Raw genomic sequence first — 23109 nt, 5'->3', positions numbered from 1 at the left:
GAAATGATTTTTTTTTTGTTACAGGGCAACTCCATTTGTTATTAATAAAGCATGAAGTGAACACATCCCTGTATTCTCAAGCAAATTGTGAACAGAGGAACTGCTACTTTTCCTACAGTGACTCGACAAGATTTATGTTCTCAACTGAATTTTTGCATTTAACATGCATGAGTTAAATGTTTACTTTACATTGGATTTAGCTGCATTTACCAATATTCAACAAGGAAGCAAAGAAACGTGTACTTTCCATAATTCTTGAACTCTCCCAAAACCATGGGCTCTAGTTCCAACATGTCCAATTGTTGCAACATTACAAGGAAAGGTTAAGCAACATAATGAGAAACAAACAATTTTCTTAGATGAAGACTCTTCGGGGACACGAAAGATTTGATAATTATATAACGAGCAGAGACGCAAAAAGAACAAAAATCTTTGTTAGCAAGCCACACTGTTTCAAAGTGACACCTTCACCCTGAAGAGGAGCTCAGGATCTTTTTTCCTCTGTCATTTCTATAAACGTTATGAACAAAAGCATATCAGGTTTAATCACTTTTCCAAAAGCTAAAGCTCCAATCTGTACTTGCTTTTGCCACAAAACTGGTTTGCATTATAAAATAGTTGCAGCAAATCAACAAAGCTCTCAAAATTGTTAATAGCACAAAATGTGCTGTAGTCTATCTTGCAATATTAGAATAAATTTTCATAATGCACAGTTCAGCATAGAGGTCAGTGAATACACTTTCTACAACAGATCATTTTCACAAACTCTATTTCATAAAAACCACAAATATTTGCCTTTTTGTAAACGCACTACAACATAAAATCTACTCTTCTCCATTTCCAGTTCAAACATAATAACCACTTTCAAATTATAAGCTGACCACAGCAGCCTCAGGCAAAAGCTTTTTTGTCAGAAATTCAATGATTGTTGATATTAATTAAAAGCAACACAATCAGTTTCCTTGTTCAAATTCATTAGCTGGAAATGTTTAAGTCAGTAACTTTCTCTCACCAAAATACTACCTTATGAACAAAGGATAATGGAGAAGGGCACAACACTACCATCAGCCAGAAGGGTGTTATACAACATGAGAACGACACTAAGAGCACCAAATCATAACTAAAATAACAGCATCATGTAAGCACACTAAAATTAACTACAAAGAATTGAAAATTAGACAGTCTATAACACAAGCTAACTAAATCACAGCTGAACAATTTACAGCCCAAACAAAGCAAACAGAATTTGTGCTCATGTTTTGACAAGCCTCGGCCGAATTGTTCAGAGGATATGCAAAATTGCTTCAAAAAAAAAAATACATTACATTCAGTGACAATGCTGCCCAAAAGTGGCAAAAAAAGTTCTTTCGCAAATTCTACATCATTTGTGAGCCCTAAATCAAAATTGGGATGTTAGCTCGAGTCATTGGGCCAGATTTTTACAGTGTTGTGTTGACTCAGAAGCTCTTTAAAATCCATTCCATGATTCTCAAACTTTGATTTTTGGGAGAGTCTTTTAACAGAGTGGGGTGGCAATTAGGTTCGAGTCATGTGAACACACCCAGACTGACAGCCCAGAAAATCTACATCCCCCCATCCTTGAGCATATACTCAAAGATTTCACTTCAGGGTATTGCTAATCAATGTTGCACTTCAGATGAAATGCTAAATGAAGGTGATATTTGCCTTCTCTGGTGAAGGTAAAAGATCCCATTATATTATTTGAAGAAGAGCTTACTGCTTCCCCAGTCTTGGGAAACATTTATCCCTCAATTAACAACACGAAAACAGACAACCTGGTATTTTGCATGATTAAGCATGAAACTGTTCCTTAAATTAAATTCTAAACACAGCCTCGCCAGCTCATTCTGGGTCTGTCATTCTCGATCACAATTTCTGTCAAAGAGTACTATGGCATTCCCTTTATATAGGAAACGTTGCGTTCAATCCGTACAATCTACTTTTGTATTCATCTATTACTAAACTGATTTTATTTGCATTTGCAACTCCTGTTTTACAATGCAATACTTCCTGTTTGCAATTTACTATAATATAGACATGCATTCCCCTGAGAATGTACTCCTTAAAATCACATTTACTATTTTTAACATAAAATTCACCTCCCCACAATTCTCAATGTTGGAACTCCTTTAATCTCTGTAAATTAGAGCAAACAAAGTAGAAAACCCATTCCACACTATGAAGAGGGCAACATGGGCAGTAGAAATGTATGCAGGCCATGGTGAGACTACAGCTGGTGCTTAGTGTGAAGTTTTGGTCACTTTCCCTAAGGATGGATGTTCTGGCTATGGAGGAAAGTGCAATAAAGGTTTATCAGACTGATTTCTGGGATGGCAGGATTGACATATGAAGATAAACTGGATCGGTTAGGGCCTCATTCACTGGGGTTTAGGAGAATGAAGGGGATCTCATAGAAACGTTCACATTTCTAACAGGACTAGACAGGAAGAATATTCCCAACGACTAGCAAGTCCAGAGCAGGGGCACAGTCTAAGGATATGAGGCAGGCTATTTAAGTCTGAGATGAGGAGAAACTTCTTCACCCAGCCAGTGGTGAGCCTGTAAAATTCTGTGTCACGGAAAGCGGTTGATGAGTATTTTCCAGAACAAGTCAGATATAGTTCTTAGGGCTTAAAAGGGATTAAAAGGATATGGGGGAGAAAGCAGGAACAGGATACTGAGTTGGATCGTCAGCCACGGTCATGTTGAAACGGAGGACCAGGTTCAAAAGGCCAAATAGCTTATTTTGGCTCCTAATTTTTATGTTTCTATGACATCCCTGCTCCTATCCTCAAATCCTTTCACTACGAATGCCAACACACCATTTGCCATTTTCATTACCTGCTGCATGTGTATCCTTACTATCAGCAATTGGTGTATAAGGGCACAGAAGTCCTATTGCACCACCCCCTTTCCAATCTAATTACCATTCAGAAAACAGACTGCCTTCCTATTTTTGCTACCAAAGAGGATACAGTCACATTTATCCACACTGGACTTCACCTGCCATGCATTTGCCCACTCTTTCAACCTGTCCAAATTACACTAAGCATCCACACTTGGAGTATTGCGTACAGTTTTGGTCATCCGGTTAGAGGAAAGACATAGTTAAAGTGGAAAGTGTGCAAACAAGACTTACAAGTATGTTGCCAGGAGTAGTAGGACTGAGTTACAGGGGAGAGGTTGGCCAGGATAGGATTTTATTCCTTGGAACATAGGAGAATGAGGGGTGACCTAATTGAGGTGTATAAAATCATGAGGCGCATAGATAGGATGTATGCAGATAGTCTTTTCCCAGGGGTGGGGAATTCAAAACAAAAGGGCATAGGTTTAAGACGAGAGGGGAATGATTTATGAAGGACCTGAGGGGCAACCTCTTCACGCAGAGAGTAGTGCGTATATGGAATGGGTTACCAGAGAAAGAGGTTGAGGCAGGTACAATAGCAACATGTAAAAAAACATTTGGATTAGGACATGGATGGGAAGGGTTTAAGAGGGTTATGGACGAAATGCGAGGAATTGGAACCAGCTGAGTGGGTGCCATGGGTCAGCATGAAGCAGTTTGGGCTGAAGGGCCTGTTTCCATGCTGTATTACTCAATGACTATCTCTGCACCCTCCTTAGAGTTCACTCCTATCCATCTTTGTGTCATCTGCAAACTTGGAGATATTACATTTAGTTACTTCATCTAAATCATTTATATATTGTGAATAAATGAGGTCCAAGCACCGATCCCTGCAGTACCTGACTACCAAAACTGCCTGTCACTCGGAAAAAGGCCGATTTATTCTTATTCTGCTTTCCATCTATTTGCCAATGAGTTCCCTATCCATGCCAGTACACTACCTCTAATGCCACGCACTTTAATTTTCGCCTTCGTTTCTTTGAAAACCTTCTGTAAGTCCAAGTAACCACATCCACTGGTCCCCCCTTAACAACTCTACAAATTACATCCTTGAAGAATTCCAGGAGATTGGCTAAGCACGATTTCTCTTTTATAAACCCATGCCAAGTTTATCGAATCCTGTCGCTGTTTTCTAAGTGCTCTTCTATCACATTTTATAATAGACTCTAGTATTTTTCTTGTATCAATGACAGGCGCATCAGTCTATAATTCCACGGAACCTTTCCAGAGTCAAAGAATCTTGAAAGGTGACCACCAACATATCTATTACTTCCAGGACCACTTTATTAAATACTCTGGAATAGACATTAATCGGCCCTGGGGATTTGTCGGCTGTTAATCTCATCACTTTCCTAAAGACCATTTCTCTCCTTATATGGATTTCCTTTAGTTCCTCCCTCCCACTAGATCTGATGCTCCCCACCATTTTGGGACATTGGTTCTAATATTCACAGAGGAGAACAAAAACAAAGTGTGTACTTAATTGGCCTGTCATCTCTTTGATCCCCATTATAACTTCTCTTGTTTTTGACTGTAAGGTACCTACATTCTCTTTTACTAATATTTTTCTCATCATATACTTGTTGAAACTTTTACAGTTTGCATGTTCCCCAATCCCTTTGTCCTCCATTGCTGAAACCTAAACTGTTCCCAATCCGTAGGTCTCTGCTCTTTTAGGCTAATTTGCATGACCTTTCCTTGGGTTTGATACTACCCTTAATTTACCTTGATGATCAGGCCAACTTTCCGATGTTATATTATTTTCCAGACAGAAATAAACAATTGTTACAGTTTCTCCATGTGCTCTTTAAATGTTTTCAATTGCCACAGACATCCCTTTAAGTAACATTCCCCAATTTGTCACAGTCAGATCACACCTCATACTATCGCAGTTTACATTATTTAGATTCAGCAAGGTGAAGGTAAAGTTGCCATCCTCCTACCAGACCCTAGGACTGCTCTCTCATTTGAGACAGCTGCCCGTGGTTTAACCTGAGGGTCACCACGCCTCATGTGAGGGGAGAGAAAGAAATTCCTTTATGGTAACCGCAGCCGGTGGAAGAATTGAACCCACGCTGTTTGCATCACTCTGCATCGCAAGCCAGCCAATCAGCTAGCCGATCCTAGTATTTCGATTCTGGATCCTGCTTTCAGAATCAACTATATCACTCTCCATCTTAAATGAATAATTCTATCATATTTTGGTCACTCTTCCCCAAGAAGCCTTGCACAGCTAGATTGACAATTATTCCTTTCTCATTACAATACCCAGTCTAGAATGACCTGTTCTCTAACAAAAATCAGAAAGTGCTGGAAAAACTCAGTAAGATGACAGCATCTGTGGAGAGAAGGCAGAGTTAATATTCTGAGCCCAGTGACCGAGTCAGTTCCGAAGGAGGATCACTGGACCAAAACATTAACTCCACTTTGCTAGAGAAAAATAGCAGGCAGCATCTGTGGAGACAATTTGTTTTTTTGTTTCATGTTTCCAGTTCTTTGTTTTCATTTTACTTACCTGCTCTCTAGTTTGTTTCTCAATGTGTTGATGCAGAAAACCGTTGCATACATGCGCCACAAATTCCTCCTCCTCTATATTGTCACTGATTTGATTTTCCAATCCATATGTCACTCAGATTTATAACTGTATCTTTAGATCTTGCGTTTCTAATTTCTTGTATAATGCCTTCCCCAACATTACCACTACAGTTTGGGGTCTATATACAATCCCTACTATTGTTTTCTGCCCTTTTGTATTTCTAAGCTCTCCGGAGCCAATATCCTTCCTCACTAGTGTGTTAGTTTCCTCTTTAAACCAGCCATGCTACCCTACCTCCTTTTCCTTTTTGTCTATTCTTCCTAAAAACAGAAAACCTCTGGATATTCAGTGCCTATCATCACCCGGCAGGCATATCTCCGTAATCTTAATTATACATTACCCATTTTTATCTATTTGCATGACTAATTCCTGCATTTTATTACGAATGCTTTGCATATTACCAAACAAGGCTTTAATGCTAGTCTTTTTTAATACTCAGGCCCGTTTGCATTATTTTGCACTGAAGCCCTGTTTGATTCTTTCACAATTCTCTGTCACTTGTCTCATTTCATATTCTGTCTTTTCTTTTTACCCTTGGTACCACCTCTTCTGTCTCATTGTATGGATTCCCATTCTCCTTCCATTTTAGGTTAAGCCCTTCCCAACAGCACGAGCGAAAACTTCCCCTCCAACAATCAGTTCCAGTCATTAGAGCAGCATCCATCTTTCCCAGAATACCTATTGCATTGCTATTTGCAAGTTCCCCTGGTTAATCAGCAGATCAATGTAAAGATAACATCACTGTTAGGCCGTTTCAAATATGCTGTGGACCAATGTCAAATTTTTTAAAAAATCAACTAGCTTCAAAACAGCTAATAAACAACACTATTTTCCTATTGTCTCAACTTGGAGATTCCTATCCATCAAGTTCACATTCGTGAGTTGATCTTTCAGCCATGAACTACATAACTGTCTACTAGGTACCTTTTCAGCTAATCTTGGATCAATGCTTTGACTGAAAAGTCCTGGGGGAGACAATATAACCCATTTCAAACTAAGCTGTCCTGAGCAAAAAAAACCCTTTCAAATTCCTCGAGGAGACTGCACTTCCTCACTTAAAATGCACAATGCCTGATGAACATTTCCCAACATCCAAGGTCAGGTTCATAAATCGCATTCAATCTGGCAAAAGCCCAATATCATACTTAGGCCAAACAATAATATCTGAATGTCTGAAATTTATGGGCAGCAGTGGGGGTCATTTTGTGGCCTATGGCTTGACTTATTTCCTGAAAAGTGGTATAATTAAGCTTAGGCAAACCTGATAGTCTGTTACCTAGCAGTCATTGCACAAATTGTGCAGACTAGAATGTCCCGAATGACTAAAGCTCCTCATGCTTCAGTTCTTTTTCAGGAGGAACTGGACACAACATATCTTATCTAGGCTTAACAGACCACCAACAAGTTATTATATACCATTGAAAACATTACTTTGTCAATTTCATGAGTATAAGATACAGATTGTGGGGCTGGAAGGCAATTGGAAATGCTCAGTAAACCGCAATCAAAGCAATAGAGTAGAGCAATTTCTTTGAGGGATTCAAAGTAAGGTGCCATTTTTAAGTAGGGAACAGGGAACTAACAAAAGTCAGAGAAGACATATCTGCTTGATATATGGAACTCTAATGTAGGTTAGGATATAGAATGTTGAGTTCTGAACGAACCTGTACATGGAAAGCCAGAAAAAAAAAGTGAAAACAAAATCCAATTTGACTGAAACAGAAGTTGTTGGAAAAGCTCAGCAGGTCTCGCAGCATCCGTGAAGAAGAATCAAAGTTAATGTTTCAGATCCAGTGATCCTTTGTCAGAATTGATGGCAGCTAGGAAAATGTCAGTTTATATGCAGAGGATAGGAAGTGTGGTGGTGGTGGTGGTGGTGATGGCGTGGGGGGCAAGGAGTAACTGATACTGAGGAAGGAGGAGCTACATGGGCAGGTATTACACCTTCAGTGGTTGCAGGGTAACGTGGCATGGGGCTGTGAGGAAGTGTTGGGAATGAAGAAAGAGCGGACCAGGGTGTCCCAGAGGGAATGGTCCCTCCAGAAGGCAGACAAGGGAGGGGAGGGGAATGTGTGCTGGTGGAAATGACAGTTGATGATCTTCTAGATGTGCATGCTGATGGGATGTTAGGCAAGGACAAGGGGAATCCTATCGCTGTTGTGGAAGGGAAGAGAGGGGGTGAAGGCAGAAGTGCAGGAGATGGGTCAGACCTGGTTGAGGCCCCTGTCAACAATGGTGCTGGAGAATCCTCATTTGGGGGAAGAAAGTGGACATTTGGAGGCTCCCTTGTCAAAGTTGGCCTCATCGGAACATACGCAAGGGAGACAGAGGAACTGGGAAATGAAATACAGTAAGACCATTCACACATCCAGCCAGATCATAAACCACTGCTTTGTTTGTCCAACTGTTCTTCTCTCTCCTTGGGCTCTATCCCCACCCATCATTTACTCCTTCCACCCCGTCTCTCCACCCTATCTTCTGTAGATAAACCAACATTTTCCTAGCTACCACCACTTCTGAAGAAGGGTCACCAGAACTGAAACGTTAACTTTAATTTCCCTTCACAGATGCTACCAGGCCTGCTGCGCTCTTCCAGCAACTTCTGTTTCTGATTTACAGCATCCGCAGTTCTATTGTTTTTATCTAATTTGGCTGGGTGTCTTGACAGTGAAACAGATGAAGTAAGGACATATGTAGTTGAGATAATAAAGTAAAAGAACTGTCAATGGACCAATTCTAAGCCACGGAACTCTGTTTTGCCGGTTGGAGCATAAAAATATGATTTAACTTGTGGTATTGTTTCACTATTTTGTTTAGCCATCACTAAATAAAGGCATTTATCAAGTTCTGAGACAGGTAAGAACACAAATCTCAATGGTGCTATTAATTATAGCCACTCTTTGAAGGGGAATATGATAATTACCTTTTATTCAAGAGCGTGGCAAGATTCTAATCTTTTAGCAAGTCAATCTTAGCTCCTAAAGCTATATCACTGCAGTGCAAGGGATACGATGAAATTTTGATCATATTTTTTCTTATACATAATTAAGTTTCACAGTTTTCCAGAACTTAATTTAATGTGGAATAGCGTATTACTAGAAAAAGGTTTTTCTAATTGCAGATCATACCCAGTAGCAAAACTCCCCCATATGGACTTTTCCTCTTGTTCCCTCTATTCAATGCTCATTTTATGAATTTAGTCTTCAAACATTACATTGGTTTGATAGCATGAATTAATTAACATATTTATTCGATCAGATGCAACTACATTCACTGTCTCATGCTGAATTTTTCAAAAACAGAATTCTGACTTGTTCAGATATTAAGATAGGGCAGGTCAGCAGATGGTCTATTTATATTGGAACATCTACACTGGCATGAATGCAAGACCTCCCCTAGAAATTCCAACCTGATTCACAAGGAATGAGACAAATCCTAAATCTGAGTAGTTTTAACGTTCTTTTGTACATTTAAAAATGGAAGTATTCTAGTCTCTGCACTATTCAGCAATGACAGCACTTACAGAGCATCATACAGTACAACAGGCTAGCTAAACTCCATGCAAGATGACAGCAGAGCAGCAGCACAATGTGTCGGCTCCTCAGCCCGGGAGCCTAGAGCTCATCTACTCCATCACTTTACTTTTTTTTTTAAACTGTCTTTCAATGCAGTTTTTTTTAAAAAGTTTCCATTTATAATTGTACCTCTATGTTCTTTTAATGACTTCAGCTGAAGGGGTCTTCTCCTAGCCCAGGCTCAGCAACGAGGTGGCTTCCAGTAGCCCGGAATGGCAGCATTGGTCTGACAAAGATTTCATCTTGGCACAGAGGTCTCATCCTGGACTCAGAGGCAGCTACCAGGTCTTCGCAGTGGCCTAGCATGGAGGTCACATCTTGGTTTGGTGGACAGTCTCAGCCCAACCCTGCACGATGGTTTTGCAGCATACCCCACATGCAGGAGCCGTTAATTAAGCCATTATAAACTTTTACTTTTTTTCTTTTTATGACTTCTGTCATTAATTTAGGTGCATGGTATGGTGACTTATAAAACTTTTCACTGTATTTTTTTTGTGAATATACACACGCAGTATGCCAATACAGTGACTCAGTGGTTAGCACTGCTGCCTCACAGCGCCAGGGACCCGGGTTCGAATCCACCCTCAGGTGACTGTCTGTGTGGAGTTTGCATGTGCTTCCCGGGTCGAAGTAGATTTCGTCCAGTTGCTCCGCTTTCCTCCCACGCTCCAAAGGTGCTAAATTGCCCATAGTGTCCAGGGATATGCAGGCTAGGTGGATTAGCCAATGGGAAATGCAGAGTTATAGGGATAAGGTGGGTCTGGTTTGGATGCTCTTCAGAGCGTCAGTGTAGACTCGATGGGCCAAATGGCCTGCTTCCACACTCTGGGGATTCTATGATTCTAACGTGACAGTAAATTGCTATTCTATATACAAGTAAATGGCAGCACAGGCAACCTGATATAAAACTGTAAATATCAGAACATAAAAGTAAATCACAATTTCAAACATAAACTCCATGAATATTTAACGGCAGGGTTAGAGGATGGTACATTTAATATACAAGATTTGGACAAGCAGGTTCATTAAAATATTCAGCCAATACTATTCAATTGCATATTTCAGCAAACTAGAATTTCACATCTTTCCTTTTTTTCATTCACTCATGTGGATGTGGGCATCACTAGATAGTCAGCATTTATTGTCAGTTTCCTAGATGCCCTTGAGGAGGTGGAGGTGAGGTGCCTTCCTGAAACGCTGAAGTCCATGCACTGTAGGCAGACCCACAATGCCCTTTGGGAGGCCATTCCAGGATTTTGTTCCAGTGACATGGAAAGAACGGGGGTATATTTCCAAATCAGGATGGCGGGTAGCTTGGAAGAGAACTTGAAGGTGGTGGTATTCCCCTGTACCCTGTATGAAGTGGTTATGGGTTTGGAAGGTGCTGTCTAAGGATCTTTGGTGAATATCTGCAGAAGATCTTGTAGATAACACGAGTAGCGGTGGTGGAGGGAATGGAAGCTTGTGAATGTGGTACCGAATCAAACAAACTGCTTTGTCCTGGATGGTGTCAAGCTTCTTGAACATTGTTGCAGCTGCACCAATCCAGGTACCTGGAGAGTATTCTATCATGTTTTCCTTGCTCAATAATGTTAGAATCCCAAAATTGTTGCAGTGCTGAAAGAGGCCATTTAAACCATTGCAACAGCACTGGTTCTGAGTTACCATTACTCTAATGCCATTCTCCTGCCTTTTCCACCAAACCCTGCGCAGTGAATAGAAATAATCAACAATGCCCTCTCGAATCCCTCAACTGAACCTGTCAACACACTTCCAGGCTTCACATTCTTAGCCACTTACTATTTTCTCCAGTTCTTGGTTGAGTGGGGAAGTTTCTGTCCATCTACTCTGTCCAAAATCCCTCATGATTTTGAAAACTTCTATCAAATCTCTTCTCAGCCTTTTCCTCAATTTGTGCCTAAATCCCCTACTGCATACCTTAAAACTCTGGCCCCTAGCTACTGACACCTCTACTAAGGGGAAACATTTCTTCCTATCTACTCTGTCTATGCCCCTCATAAAACTTTAGGGGTCAATCAGCTCGACCTCTCAGCCTTCTTTGCTCTACACACATCAGCCCCAGCATATTTAGATTCTGTTCATAGCTCGCTCTCTCCAGCGGAGGCATTATCCTGGTGAATCTCAGCTGCACCCTCTCTAATGCAATCACATCGTTCCTATAGTGTAGTGTAATAACCAACTTATTGGCCCTGTTCTGCTGCCTTTAAGGATCTATGGTCATGCACACAGAGGAGCCTCTGAGCCAATGTGCCTCCTAGGGTCGTAAGATTTAGCATTTACTCCCTTGCCTTGTTATTCCTTCCAAAATACATCGCCTCACTTTTCAGGAACAAGTTCTATTTGCCATTGTTTAGCCCATTCAACCAACTTGTCAAAATGAGTCAGTGGTCTAAGGCTTTCCTTCTCACTATACGCCATACCACCTATTTTCAGATCATCTGCAAATTTACTGACCCTACCTCCTGCATTCATGTCCAGATCATTCATGTGTACAACAAACAGCAAGGGAACCAGCACCAAATCTTATAGTTTGTTGCTAGGCGTGGCTTCCAGACACAAAAGCACCCTTCATCCATCACCCCTGGTTTCTAAACAAATTTTGGATCCAACTTGCCAAATTGCCTTGGATCTCATAGGCTCTGAGCTTTTTAACCAGTCTGTGTTTAAAGACCTTATTCATTCAGGATAAAGGACTGAGCCATGCACATGTTGAGATAAACAATTCTTCTTTTAAAAAAAAAAAATCACCTATATTCCGCTTGGGAACCCTGCAACCCAATGGTATCAATGTGGACTTCACAAGCTTCAAAATCTCCCCTCCCCCAACCGCATCCCAAAACCAGCCCAGCTTGTCCCTGCCTCCCTAACCTATCCTTCCTCCCACCCCAAGCCCCACCCCCATCTCCTACCTACTAACCTCATCCCGCCCCCTTGACCGGTCCGTCCACGGAGGACGGACCTATCTCCTCCCTACCTACACTCACCTCTACTGGCTCCATCCACGCCTCTTTGACCTGTCTGTCTCCTGTCCACCTATCTCCTCCTCTATCCATCTTCTATCCGCCTCCCCCTCTCTCCCTATTTATTTCAGAACCCCCTTCCCCTTCCCCATTTCTGAAGGAGGGTCTAGGCCCGAAACGTCAGCCTTCCTGCTCCTCTGATGCTGCTTGGCCTGCTGTGTTCATCCAGCTCTACACCTTGTTATCTCAGATTCTCCAGCATCTGCAGTTCCTGCTATCTCATCTATAGTCATACTCACTGCCTGAATTTTCTACTGGCAGCAGAGATAGTAGTTGCCAGTGGGGATGTTGCAGAATTCTCATTTTAGCAGACTCTGAGGAATTGTTCAGGAAAATTAATCTTTCCACTAGCAATTCCTCTATCCTTGGAACCTTCCTAAGGCAAGCATTTAGTTTGGAGACTTTGGGAGAGTTCCAAATAAATTAAGTGAAATAGTTCATTTCTATTAAATACGTGGGTTAACTCCTGAGTAACTATTCAACAGACCCCATACCTACTTTACAGATCCCCAACTCCTCCACCTCCTACACTCCACATCAGGATCCCTTTTCCCAAATACCCATCAAACCCACCTCAACCCCACTTCTCCCCATGCCAGGAAAAACACAACATTTCGTCTCCAGACCCCCTTTGGATACGACATGAATTCAGCAGCCAAATCCAGCCACTTATTTCGCTTCCCCACCAACCCCAACCACCATGTACCCACACCACCAACTTGACCCATCACCATCTCACTGAAGTCCCACCATCCAACTCTTGAGGACCTGACCTGACTTGGTCCACCTCAATGGACCCAAAAGCCCACAACTAACACCCACCCATCCTCCCTACCTCTGCTAAACCAGATTTCTCCCACCCATTCCAAGTTATCTATTACTTATCTAGCACCATGGCACTCTATCCCCTACCCGTCAGGCATCCGACCCCAGCATCCTATCCTCCCAACATGCTAACATCACACTTTATGTACTTATGTATGACAGCAGGTGTGCATGTGTGTGCGTGAATGCATGCGCATGTGTGCGCGCACATCTGGTCTGCCCTTTTCTTACAGGTTTGCATTATGAAAGAACTGCACAAAGGAAATTATGGCTCAATACTTTTGAGAGCCCTGAGCGGAGTCTCCTCTCAAAAAAATGCAGAATTCCCTAATTTTGTAAAATATAGCCAGAGTGGCCATCTACGCTATATTGTCATTCCCTGTAAAATCTGGCCCTATATTCTTTATTAATATTTTCTTTCTCTGCTGTGTACTAACATTGTTCTTTAATGCTAAGGTTTCAAAATAGTGGATTTTACGGATATTACAGTCCTATCTTGTTCAACATTATTACTTACCTAGTCTCATTAAAAGGTGCTATATAAATGCAAATTGTTGCATTTAAATTTCTTTACATCAAGGCAGGTTTTAGGATTATATTATCCATTATTTTCAATGTACTAATAACGCCTTAGATATCTTTCAAGAAATAATTAACATGAGATAATTATTTTTAAAATACATCACTGATGTTGAAAGTTAACTGTCTCACTGGTTAGTTTAAAATATTTACAAAGCACATTATTGTCTGCATGTGGACTGCGAATACTTGAATTTCAATCCTATATAAAAGTACATAAATAAAGACTTTTTAAACACTGTACCTCAAGTTCTACACATCTGGAAATAGATGTTTACTGTTTGACCTCAGGACTAATATTGATAAAGTAGCTTTGATAGTTACACTGACATAAAATATATGTCACCTTGATATATCATGATGTCAGATGAAATATGCTAAAGTAATCATTTTATAAAAGACTAAAAATAGCCATTTATTAAGCTTTGTGCACTTCATGTAATGAAAGAAATGCATAGTAAATGAATCTATTAAAAAAAATACAAAATAAAAATTTTGAAACTATAAATCTTTTATAAAAGACAAATAACCTTGAATTTTTAAACGAGGCAGTGCATCAAACAAAGTGCATTGATTTCTGGTTGCTAAAGAGTTCAGATCCATATCTGACCCATTACTCCATACCATTTATCTGTTTAACAGCTTAAAAGGTCTTCTGTCCTATAGCAGCACAACTTTAGCTGGAAGAAAATGTGTTACGTTAATCACTTGAAGAGCCGTAAACTTTAATTTTAAAAAGTTTTACCTTGCTGCTTTTGCTGATTGTAGTGCAGTACAATTAGTTAACACTATTTCATATTTAATGCAGAAATCCAAGTCTTTGCATCTATTGTCAGGCTATTTCATTATATCTTTTAAAGGATCATAACTATGCAGAAAACAATAACAGGTCTCTGAATTACCTGCTTATTAGCAAAATATCTGCACAGATAAACAAAGGAAATGTGCACAAAGACAATTTAATTGTTAGCTACTAATGAAGATTGAGTAGACAGGAGAAAAATTAGAAAACAAGTTAGTTAATAGACTTTGAAGAAAAATTGACCAAGATGCTCAAATATACATTTTTTTTAAAACCCTGATGCATATAAAACTTTTCTGCCCAAAATCTTTTGCTCTTTCCCAGCTTTTTGCTACCCATCGGCCAGACTTAGAATGCCCTGATTGTCCTGATTAACTGGCTAATCTAATTGAATATTCCAGGGATCTGTTCACAATCACCTTTTATCATTTCCGTGGGCAAAAACTGTCACGTGGATTTCAACATGCAATGTTTACTGGTAGGATAATGCAGAAAGCAGCGCAAATTCTTGGGAGGGCAAAGCTCAATGGATTGCTTCATGTGAAGCAAGGAAGCAAAACAATGGAGATAAGGGGATAGGTGGAGTAGAGAGAAAACATTAATATATTAATAGCATGTAAAGGGTGGAGTGGTGGAGAGAAGCGGGAAGAAATAGAATAACAAATCACTAGAGAAATTGTATGAGGAAATCTAATGGAGCTAAAGGCTGCTAAGTCCCTTGGACCTGATGAGTTACATCCTAGGATTTTAAAGAAAGTATATACAGAGGTAATGGACACACTTGTAGTAATTTAAGAATCCTTGGATTTGGGGGAAAAAAAAAATCAGAGTATCAGAAAATTGCCAATGTAAACATCCTTCTTTAAAAAGCAGGGAGACAAAAAAAAGAACAGGTAACCATAGGCTAGTAGGCTTAACACCTGTTGTTTGAAAAATGTTCGATTCTATTTTTAAGGATGTAATACATAATAAAATCAAGTGGTTTCATAAAAGGAAATCATGCCTGACAAACCTTTCTTTGGGGAGGTAACAAGCAGGACAGACAAAGGGGAGCTGAAGATGTAATATATTTGGACTTCCAGAAGGTGTTTTATAAGGTACGCTTTGAAAGCTACATTAAGATGAGTCCATTGTGTTGAGGAAAATACATTAGCATAGAATGAAGATTGACTACCTAAAAAGATAGTATTCAGATAGTGGAGGCACTTTCATGATGATAACCTGCATATATTGGTGTGCCACAGGGATCCACACTGGAGCCACAATTATTTATAATATCCTCCTTCAAGTCATGAATATATAAATGTCACTAACACAAAAATAGGTGAGAAAACATATAGCGAAGGTGATAGCTTCTAGAGACATATGGACAGGTTAAGGAAGTAGGCAAAAAAAAAAAAAAATGACACATGGAATATAACTTGGAAAAATTTGAGGCTATGCACTTTGGTGGGAATAAGGAGCTGAATATTATATAAACAAGGAAAGACTGCAGAACATTATGGCAGAGGGGGATTTGGCAGTCCTCCTGCATGAATCACAAAAAGCTAGCATTCACGTTTAGCAGATAATATAGAGAAGACAAATAGACTGTTAGCCTTAATCTCAAAGGGAATGGAGTATAAAAACGGGCAGGTCAAGCTAAAACACAGGCACTACCTAGACTACACTTGGAATACTGTCAACTGTTTTGAGCCCCTTATCTAAGCTAAGGGGTGCTTTGAACGCAGTTTAGAGAAGTCTCACCTGGTTGCTTCCAGGTGTGGAGGCTGTTATCTGAAAATGTCGAGAGTTGAGTAAGTTGGGCTCGTACTCAGTGGAGGTTTGCAGAACGAGAGGATACTTTAATGAAATTTACAAAGATTTTTAAGATACTTGACAAGGTAGATGTGGAGAATTTATTTCCTGTTGTGGGAGAGTTTGGGGCCAGGCAGCATAAGCTCAATGTAAAGGGTAATCCAGTTGGGGCAGAGATGAGGAGAAATTTCTTCTGTCAGATGGCAATCAATCCGTAGAATTCTTCATGGCAGAGAGCCATCGAGGCTGGGTCGTTAACTTTATTCAAAGCTGAGATGGACAGATTTTTAATCAGTAAGGGTTTCAAGGGTTTGGAGATAAGGCAAGAAAGAGGGCGTGAGAATTATCAAATCAGCCATTAGCTTATAGAATAGCACATCAGATCCAATGGGCCAAATGGCCTACTTCTGCTCCCACACCTATGGTCTTAAGTGGTGGCCAGGGATCAGAAGCAGCTTGCAATTCAGAAGCAAATATCTGTACCAGATGTTTCATAGGTTAAAAATAGTCACAGCCTTGAGTTTATTTCTTAGATTTTTGTAAGAACAGTTGGAGAGTCAGTATGGGTGGCTGTGCCTCTTTCAAGAGAGGCAGAAATAGAGAGAAACACATCAGGCAAATGGTGCAGAAGTTGCCAAAAGGAAATGCTTCCAACCGCATCAATTCAATAAGAAATTTTAGAAGTGAGGATAGAAGAGATACTTGATTGGGGTTAAGTTTCTGAGAAGGATTATGCTGGGTAAAGGAATTTTTTTTGTATATGATGAGATCTTTCCATATTGTGTCTTTATATTGTTACACAAAAATATAGTTTTGTTTTCTTTTGTGTCACGAACTTAAGTTTTTTGTTTGAAGTACATTGACAGGTTTGTGTCAATGTGTTCAGAAACTGACCATATACTGTCAAGCCAGTTTTCACTCTGGAATCTGACCTATGCAGTTTTACCTCCAGCTGGGATCATAATACTTAGTCAGCTATAAGACTTTTGATTATCTTAAAAGATTTTCTACTGAGCATCTACAACCTTGCAAGGAACAGAATCACAAATACATACAATGCTTCAAGTCAATACATTTCCTAGCTCTGTCATAAATAGGTGACACCCTCCTCTGAAACTGTTCATTAACAGAATTTCCACTCAGAGTGGAAAACCAGGCAAACCATTCTCCAAGCATCTACCCGATGGAGTCACTTATATACTTCGATGAGGTCACCTCTCATTCTTCTAAACATCAGAAAACGTTGTATCAATTTATTTAATCTTTCATAAGACAATCCTTTTTCACAAATCAGTCTGGTGAACCATTTGTCTCACTTCCCTCAAAGCAGTAGATTCTCTATGGATAACAGAAGCAAAACTATTCTGTATTCATTCTGTACAATGTCACTATCCAGGATGAAGCACAAAAGGTAGAAAAATCATGAACAAACATGGGATAGAAATAAGCTTAATTTTGTTAAGCCATTCACTGAAAAGTCTGCATTAACAGTTTTGCTTGGGATATGGGTTTGTTTTGTGACACTAAAGAAAACTATATTAAACAACGTTGTGAAATGTCATGATGATAATTTCAAACAGTAGATATACTCAGCCCATAATGAATAACATTGAAGATATGACACTGCCACTTGTGTCTTCAAGTGCATGTCAACTTTAAACGATTTAGAACTACTGCAAATAGCACTCAATTCTCTGGTCCGAGCTTAATCGCTATAACAAAATATATCACAAAACAAACAGAAAAGTGCCGTCAATACATGGAGCATCTAACTGCTGAGTGGCTGAAGTCGAGGTGTTATAGTATGAGCGAAATGCCAGTCACCTATTCATTGGTCATTTCCCCGTACGAAATTTAAGAAACAAGTCAATGACAAGATTTATTTTAAATTAGTCCTTTGTTTTACTTGTTTGAACAAGAGGAAAGGCATTTAAGATATTTATGAGTGGCTTTGCTGGTGTCTCCGCAGTCTAAGAATGTTAAGTATTTTGTTTGCCTCAGTAATCGAAAACATTTCAAAGCCACCACGTTGTATTTTGGAAATTGCTTAATTTGGTTTTGAATAAGGATACAACAGGCAAGTGCAGAGTCTAGACAAAGAAGATTTTTGTATTAGGAAACCCGCAAGAACAGTTAGGTCTATATATAGAAATCAAAAGTCAAGTTTAGAAAAACTGAAAGAACAGTGAGAAGCCATTTGCCTAAAATAAAGTACGTATGATTCACTGATGTGGGGAAAGTTTGTCATGTTCATCATTTTGTCTCATTCAGGAAGGCAATTTTCAGTTTGAATTGAGAGTTTCATCCTGACTAATTCAATGTGATCACTCTACTATATAATAAAGCAGCTTATTGAATCATTTTATGATTATCTTGCCAAGTGTTTGCTTGGTCCATCTTTGCAATAATTGAAGCAGCGCAAATGTGGAATATGTAAATTGATAATTTGGATCACAACAGGGTGCCATGGTTAGAGTTCAAGGTTATACTACATTTTGAATATAGCACATTGTCAATCAACTCCCACCTAGAGCTCAGACCTTTCACAGGAACGACTGTTGCGAACCAAGGTACAGATTTTCAATGTTCTGAGGAAGGGTCTCTCAGCCCGAAGCATTTAATCTGATTTCTCTCCACAGAAGCTGCCACACCTGCTTAGCTTTCCCAGCAATGTCTGTTTTTGTTACAGATTTTCATATGTCTATGTACATAAGATCCAAATTTGGAACTGTCTTAGCTTGATTACACTGATCAATTATTTTGAGCCATCTATTCTTCTCTTCTCACATATCAGTGAATTTGTGGTTCTTGTAGAAATGTCAATATGTCATTGTGAAAGACAATTTATGGGGACCAATTTTAAATAGTAGACAATAGTTGAAAATTAAAATACAAGGAGAATTCGTTGCTTCAAGAGGAAACGATGTTTTTGCATCACTGAGAAACTGCATCACAAAAGATGTTGAGATGCCTGTAATTTTCTGTGCGTGAGTTTTTTTAATACATAATATCATTGTTGGCAATCACTCACTAATAGGTATCACTGACTCCTCAGCAATTTCATGTCACTGGTCATCAGTTCAGTGGGTCCTTGCATGGCTGATGAAGCCAATCCTAGAGCCACATATCTGACCATGCATTTGGCAGGTGTTTCCAGGAGGCAGAAGTGGCCCTTGGCCTTGAGATCATTGACATTCCATTCTCCGGCTCCTTTTCCATACTTCCTCTTGTTGATGGGTGTTCTCGAAGAAATTGCGTTCCTTCATACAGGAGCTTCCTCCAAGTTAATTTGTTCTGATCAAGGATCTCCCATGTGTTAGCATCTATGCTGCATTTTTTGAGGGAAGCCTTCAGGGAGTCTTTGAACAAGAGGAGAACAAATAAAGTGTTTCAATTGCCTTCCTTGAGCTGGGTGAAGGAGATTTGCTTTGGCAATTGGAACTCAGGCATCCTAAGCATGTGACTGGTCTATCACAGATGGTTTCAGATAATTATGACCTCGATGCTGGTGCTATTAGCTGCTTCACGGATGCTGGAATTAGTACACCTGTCCACCCAGCTGATGTGGAGAATTCATCTCAAACATCATTGGTGTTACTTCTCAAGAGTCTTGTCTATGTTTCAGTGCCATGTAGAAGAGTTGGAAAGATGACTGCCTTATACACAAGATTTTAGTATTGGCATGGATGTCATAGTTGGAGACTGTCATCCACAGTATATTGATTGTTTCAGTATACAATATTGGACACTGATTCACTGTCATACTTTGAGCAGAATTTTAGTAATCCAACATCTCACTCCAGATCCCATAGTACTTGTCAACTATGGCATAAAAGATCAAAATGTTTGATTAAATGGTACATGATATGCCATGTCAAGTCAGATATCCCAATGTTAAAATGTGAACTAATAATGAGTGGCTGCATCTTTTACACAGTTTGGATATTGACACAGAAACCTTCTTGCTTTACTATAGAAACGCAGTTGTGGTTTAATGCCTTTATAAACATGCCAAAAAGCATTCAAGGTCATAACAACCTGCTTATTTATTCATTCAACAACACAGCCAATGTGGAATGCTCCCATGCACCCTCAAGTAATTCCAACATAAGAACTGGTCCAAAGCCAGGGGACCCGAAAATAAAGTCACCATAATCATAGAGGACCATAGGGCTGCTCTCTCATTAGGGAAAGATGACTTCTGGTGAATTTAGCCAGAGGGTCACCATGCCTCAAGCAAGGGATGAAGTGTGACCTTTGTGTTGACCTCAGCTAGTATAGCAAATGAACCCGCGCTATTGGTGTCACAGCACATTGCAAACCAGCGAACTGAGTTAGCTGGCCCCCATTATGGAAATACTGTATTATTGGCGATTGATTCAGAGAACCAAATTTCCATAAATCTGTTAGCATCCAATATAAAGCAGTGGGGCTACTGAAATGAAAGCAGCTTCCCTTTTTAAGCAGGACAGGTTGAAGCAAACCAGATTTCTGCTAATTTTGGAAAATACTGGTTTGTTTAAAGTTTGAACATACTCTAGTTAACCTTTCTGAATGCATTACAAAGAATGACATCTGGTTATATATTGCCTTTCACATTTTACCATATCCCAAATGCTGTTAGCTTTTGGAAGAATACTTCATTGTTGTACTGTAGTCAGATGCAAGAGCCAATCTGCATCCTCTACTTAGAAGTCTCTTTATTGACCCATCTCTATGAAGAACATCCTACATTAGTTCTAAATGTTCCTTTTATTTGAGCACATTTCCCTCTATTCCCCTCTCACAAGCAATTTCCCAGATTTATATTTTCTATAACTTTTACCACCATATCTAACTCTATAAAACGTCACATCTGTATCAGTCTCTTTCAAGTTTAAAGAGCCAAATGTTAAGTATTTGTGTCCTAATTTATCCATACCCTGTGGCTTACTAACCAGAAGTGGGCTATCAAATATGGTTAAAATTTTGTAGATATAATAAACATGCTCCCCATAAAGTTACACTTTTAATTAGGTATTCGCCAAAAAAAATTCAAAAGATGATCCAAAATTTCAAAAATTATCAGAATAATTCTAGATGCTCCACTGCAATTAACTGTTCAAGATATTTATACAAGATTTGGAATTTATGCAAGATTGGGCAGCACGGTGGCTTAGTGGTTATAATTGCTGCCTCGTGGCACCAAGGGCCTGGGTTCGATTCCAGCCTTGAATTTACAGTCTGTGTGGAGTTTGAAAGTTGTCCCAGTGTCTGTGTGGATTTCCTCCAGCTTCCTCCCACAGTCCAAAAATATACAGATTAGGTGGATTGGCCATGCTAAATTGTCCACAGTGTCCAAGGATGTGTAGATTAGGTGGATTTGCAATGGGAAATGCAGGGTTACAAGGTCAGGGTAGGATGTGGGTCTGGGGTCAGATGCTCTTCAGAGGGGCAGTGTGGACTTGACGGTCTGAATGGTCTGTTTCCACACAGTAGGGATTCTATGATTTGCTTTGCTCACCATTTACAATTAAATCAAATGCATTCTTCAATTTGTGTGTTTAGGACATTGTTGTTATTAACAACAACACTCTTTCCCCTGCACGGTAGCTACAAAGACCATAATTTTTTTTTCAAAAAACCTAAAGTTTTTGATGAAACCTTGATCTGCACTAAATTAACTGTTTGTAACTAGGGTAGTGTCGATAGCATGATCAGTTTCAGTACCCAGGATGAGAAATAGGGGAGGGGGGAAAAAAATTTGACAAAGTATCATTTCCAGTTATTATTCAACAAGCCCAAAAGGAATTTGTATGCACATAAACCAGGATACCAACTAAGAATAAAAGCAGTCTACTCTGTAGTGTCACTATATCAAATAGTCTCCAGACATTTACTAGGAAAGGGCAGCTTAGCCTTGTTGGCTAGACAGCTAGCATGTAATTCAGATTAATGCTAACAACTCCCATTGTGACAGAGGTAGATCAGCTCCTTTATCTTACACCCAAGAGTAGACAAAAGCTGCTTAGGAAAACAGTTGTGGATAAAATCATCAGCAGGCAATGAGCCAAGGGCTCGTCTCCAGGCGCAGTACTCATGGAATGGAATTTGCTACCTTTGATAAGTGGGTAACATGCATACTGAAAAAGACCTGTTTCCTTTGGCATGGACAACTCTGAAAATTCAGATGATCTCTGATCAATTCAACAAAATTTAAGTCTGTAAAATCAATTCATTTTCAAGAATGACTTCATTCACAGGTGTTTAAATGTGTACTCCTTTAGGAGATCAACTCCACATCACAATCCTGTGAACACTCAGTGGAAAAAATAGCAACAAGATCATTTCCTCAAAATCTAACACGATCCAGACCTGCATATTTCCTTCATTCCAGCAGATCACAAGAGCAAAATTCCCTAACATAGTAGCATCATGCCAGAAAGATGCAACAGTTAACAAAGAAACTATTAACTTCTCAGGACAACTAAGAGTAAGGGATGAGATTGACAGTTCAAACTTTACTGGTGAGCTCATATATATGTTTCAGAATTGAAGTTAAGTTGTACTTGAACATTTATTAATAAACAAAATCTCCAAACTGACTTACCAAGCTGTCTGGCCGCCTTCAAGAGAGTCTTCAGATTTTCACTAATAACTTGATGTTCATTCTGTGCCACATTCTCAACAAAATGGGTTAAATCTTTCCAGGTCAACTCTGTCTTGCAATAGTATTCTTTCATCTTTGATCTCTTGGTCTGTGAATGGTATGTTTACAACAAAGTTAAATAATAGATAATTAAATAACTTCTACCATAGAACCCTACAGTGTGGAAGCAGACCATTCAGTCCATCGAGTCTGCACCAATCCTCCAGATGGCATTTCACTCAGACCCACCCTCCCTACCCTATCCCCATAACCCTTCATTTCCCATGCCCTAACCTGCACATCTTTGGACTGAGGGAGGAAACCAGAGCACCCAGAGAAA

The 23109-nt window shown here is 39.6% G+C and overlaps 1 protein-coding gene across 2 annotated transcripts in view; it reads right to left on the bottom strand.

The window, feature by feature from the left end:
- Positions 1–23109, bottom strand: part of ascc3 (activating signal cointegrator 1 complex subunit 3) — a 494022-nt gene that overhangs the window by 451447 nt on the left and 19466 nt on the right. For both annotated transcript variants that reach the window (XM_048596924.1, XM_048596923.1), the window contains exon 3: positions 22731–22878. In XM_048596924.1, the coding sequence (XP_048452881.1) occupies positions 22731–22878 (148 nt within the window). The remainder of the gene's footprint in view (positions 1–22730; positions 22879–23109) is intronic.

The sequence above is a fragment of the Rhincodon typus genome, chromosome 5 (assembly GCF_021869965.1).
Source record: "Rhincodon typus isolate 14 chromosome 5, sRhiTyp1.1, whole genome shotgun sequence".
Classification (NCBI taxonomy): Eukaryota; Metazoa; Chordata; class Chondrichthyes; order Orectolobiformes; family Rhincodontidae; genus Rhincodon; species Rhincodon typus.
This window is presented reverse-complemented; position numbering and strand designations above follow the sequence as displayed.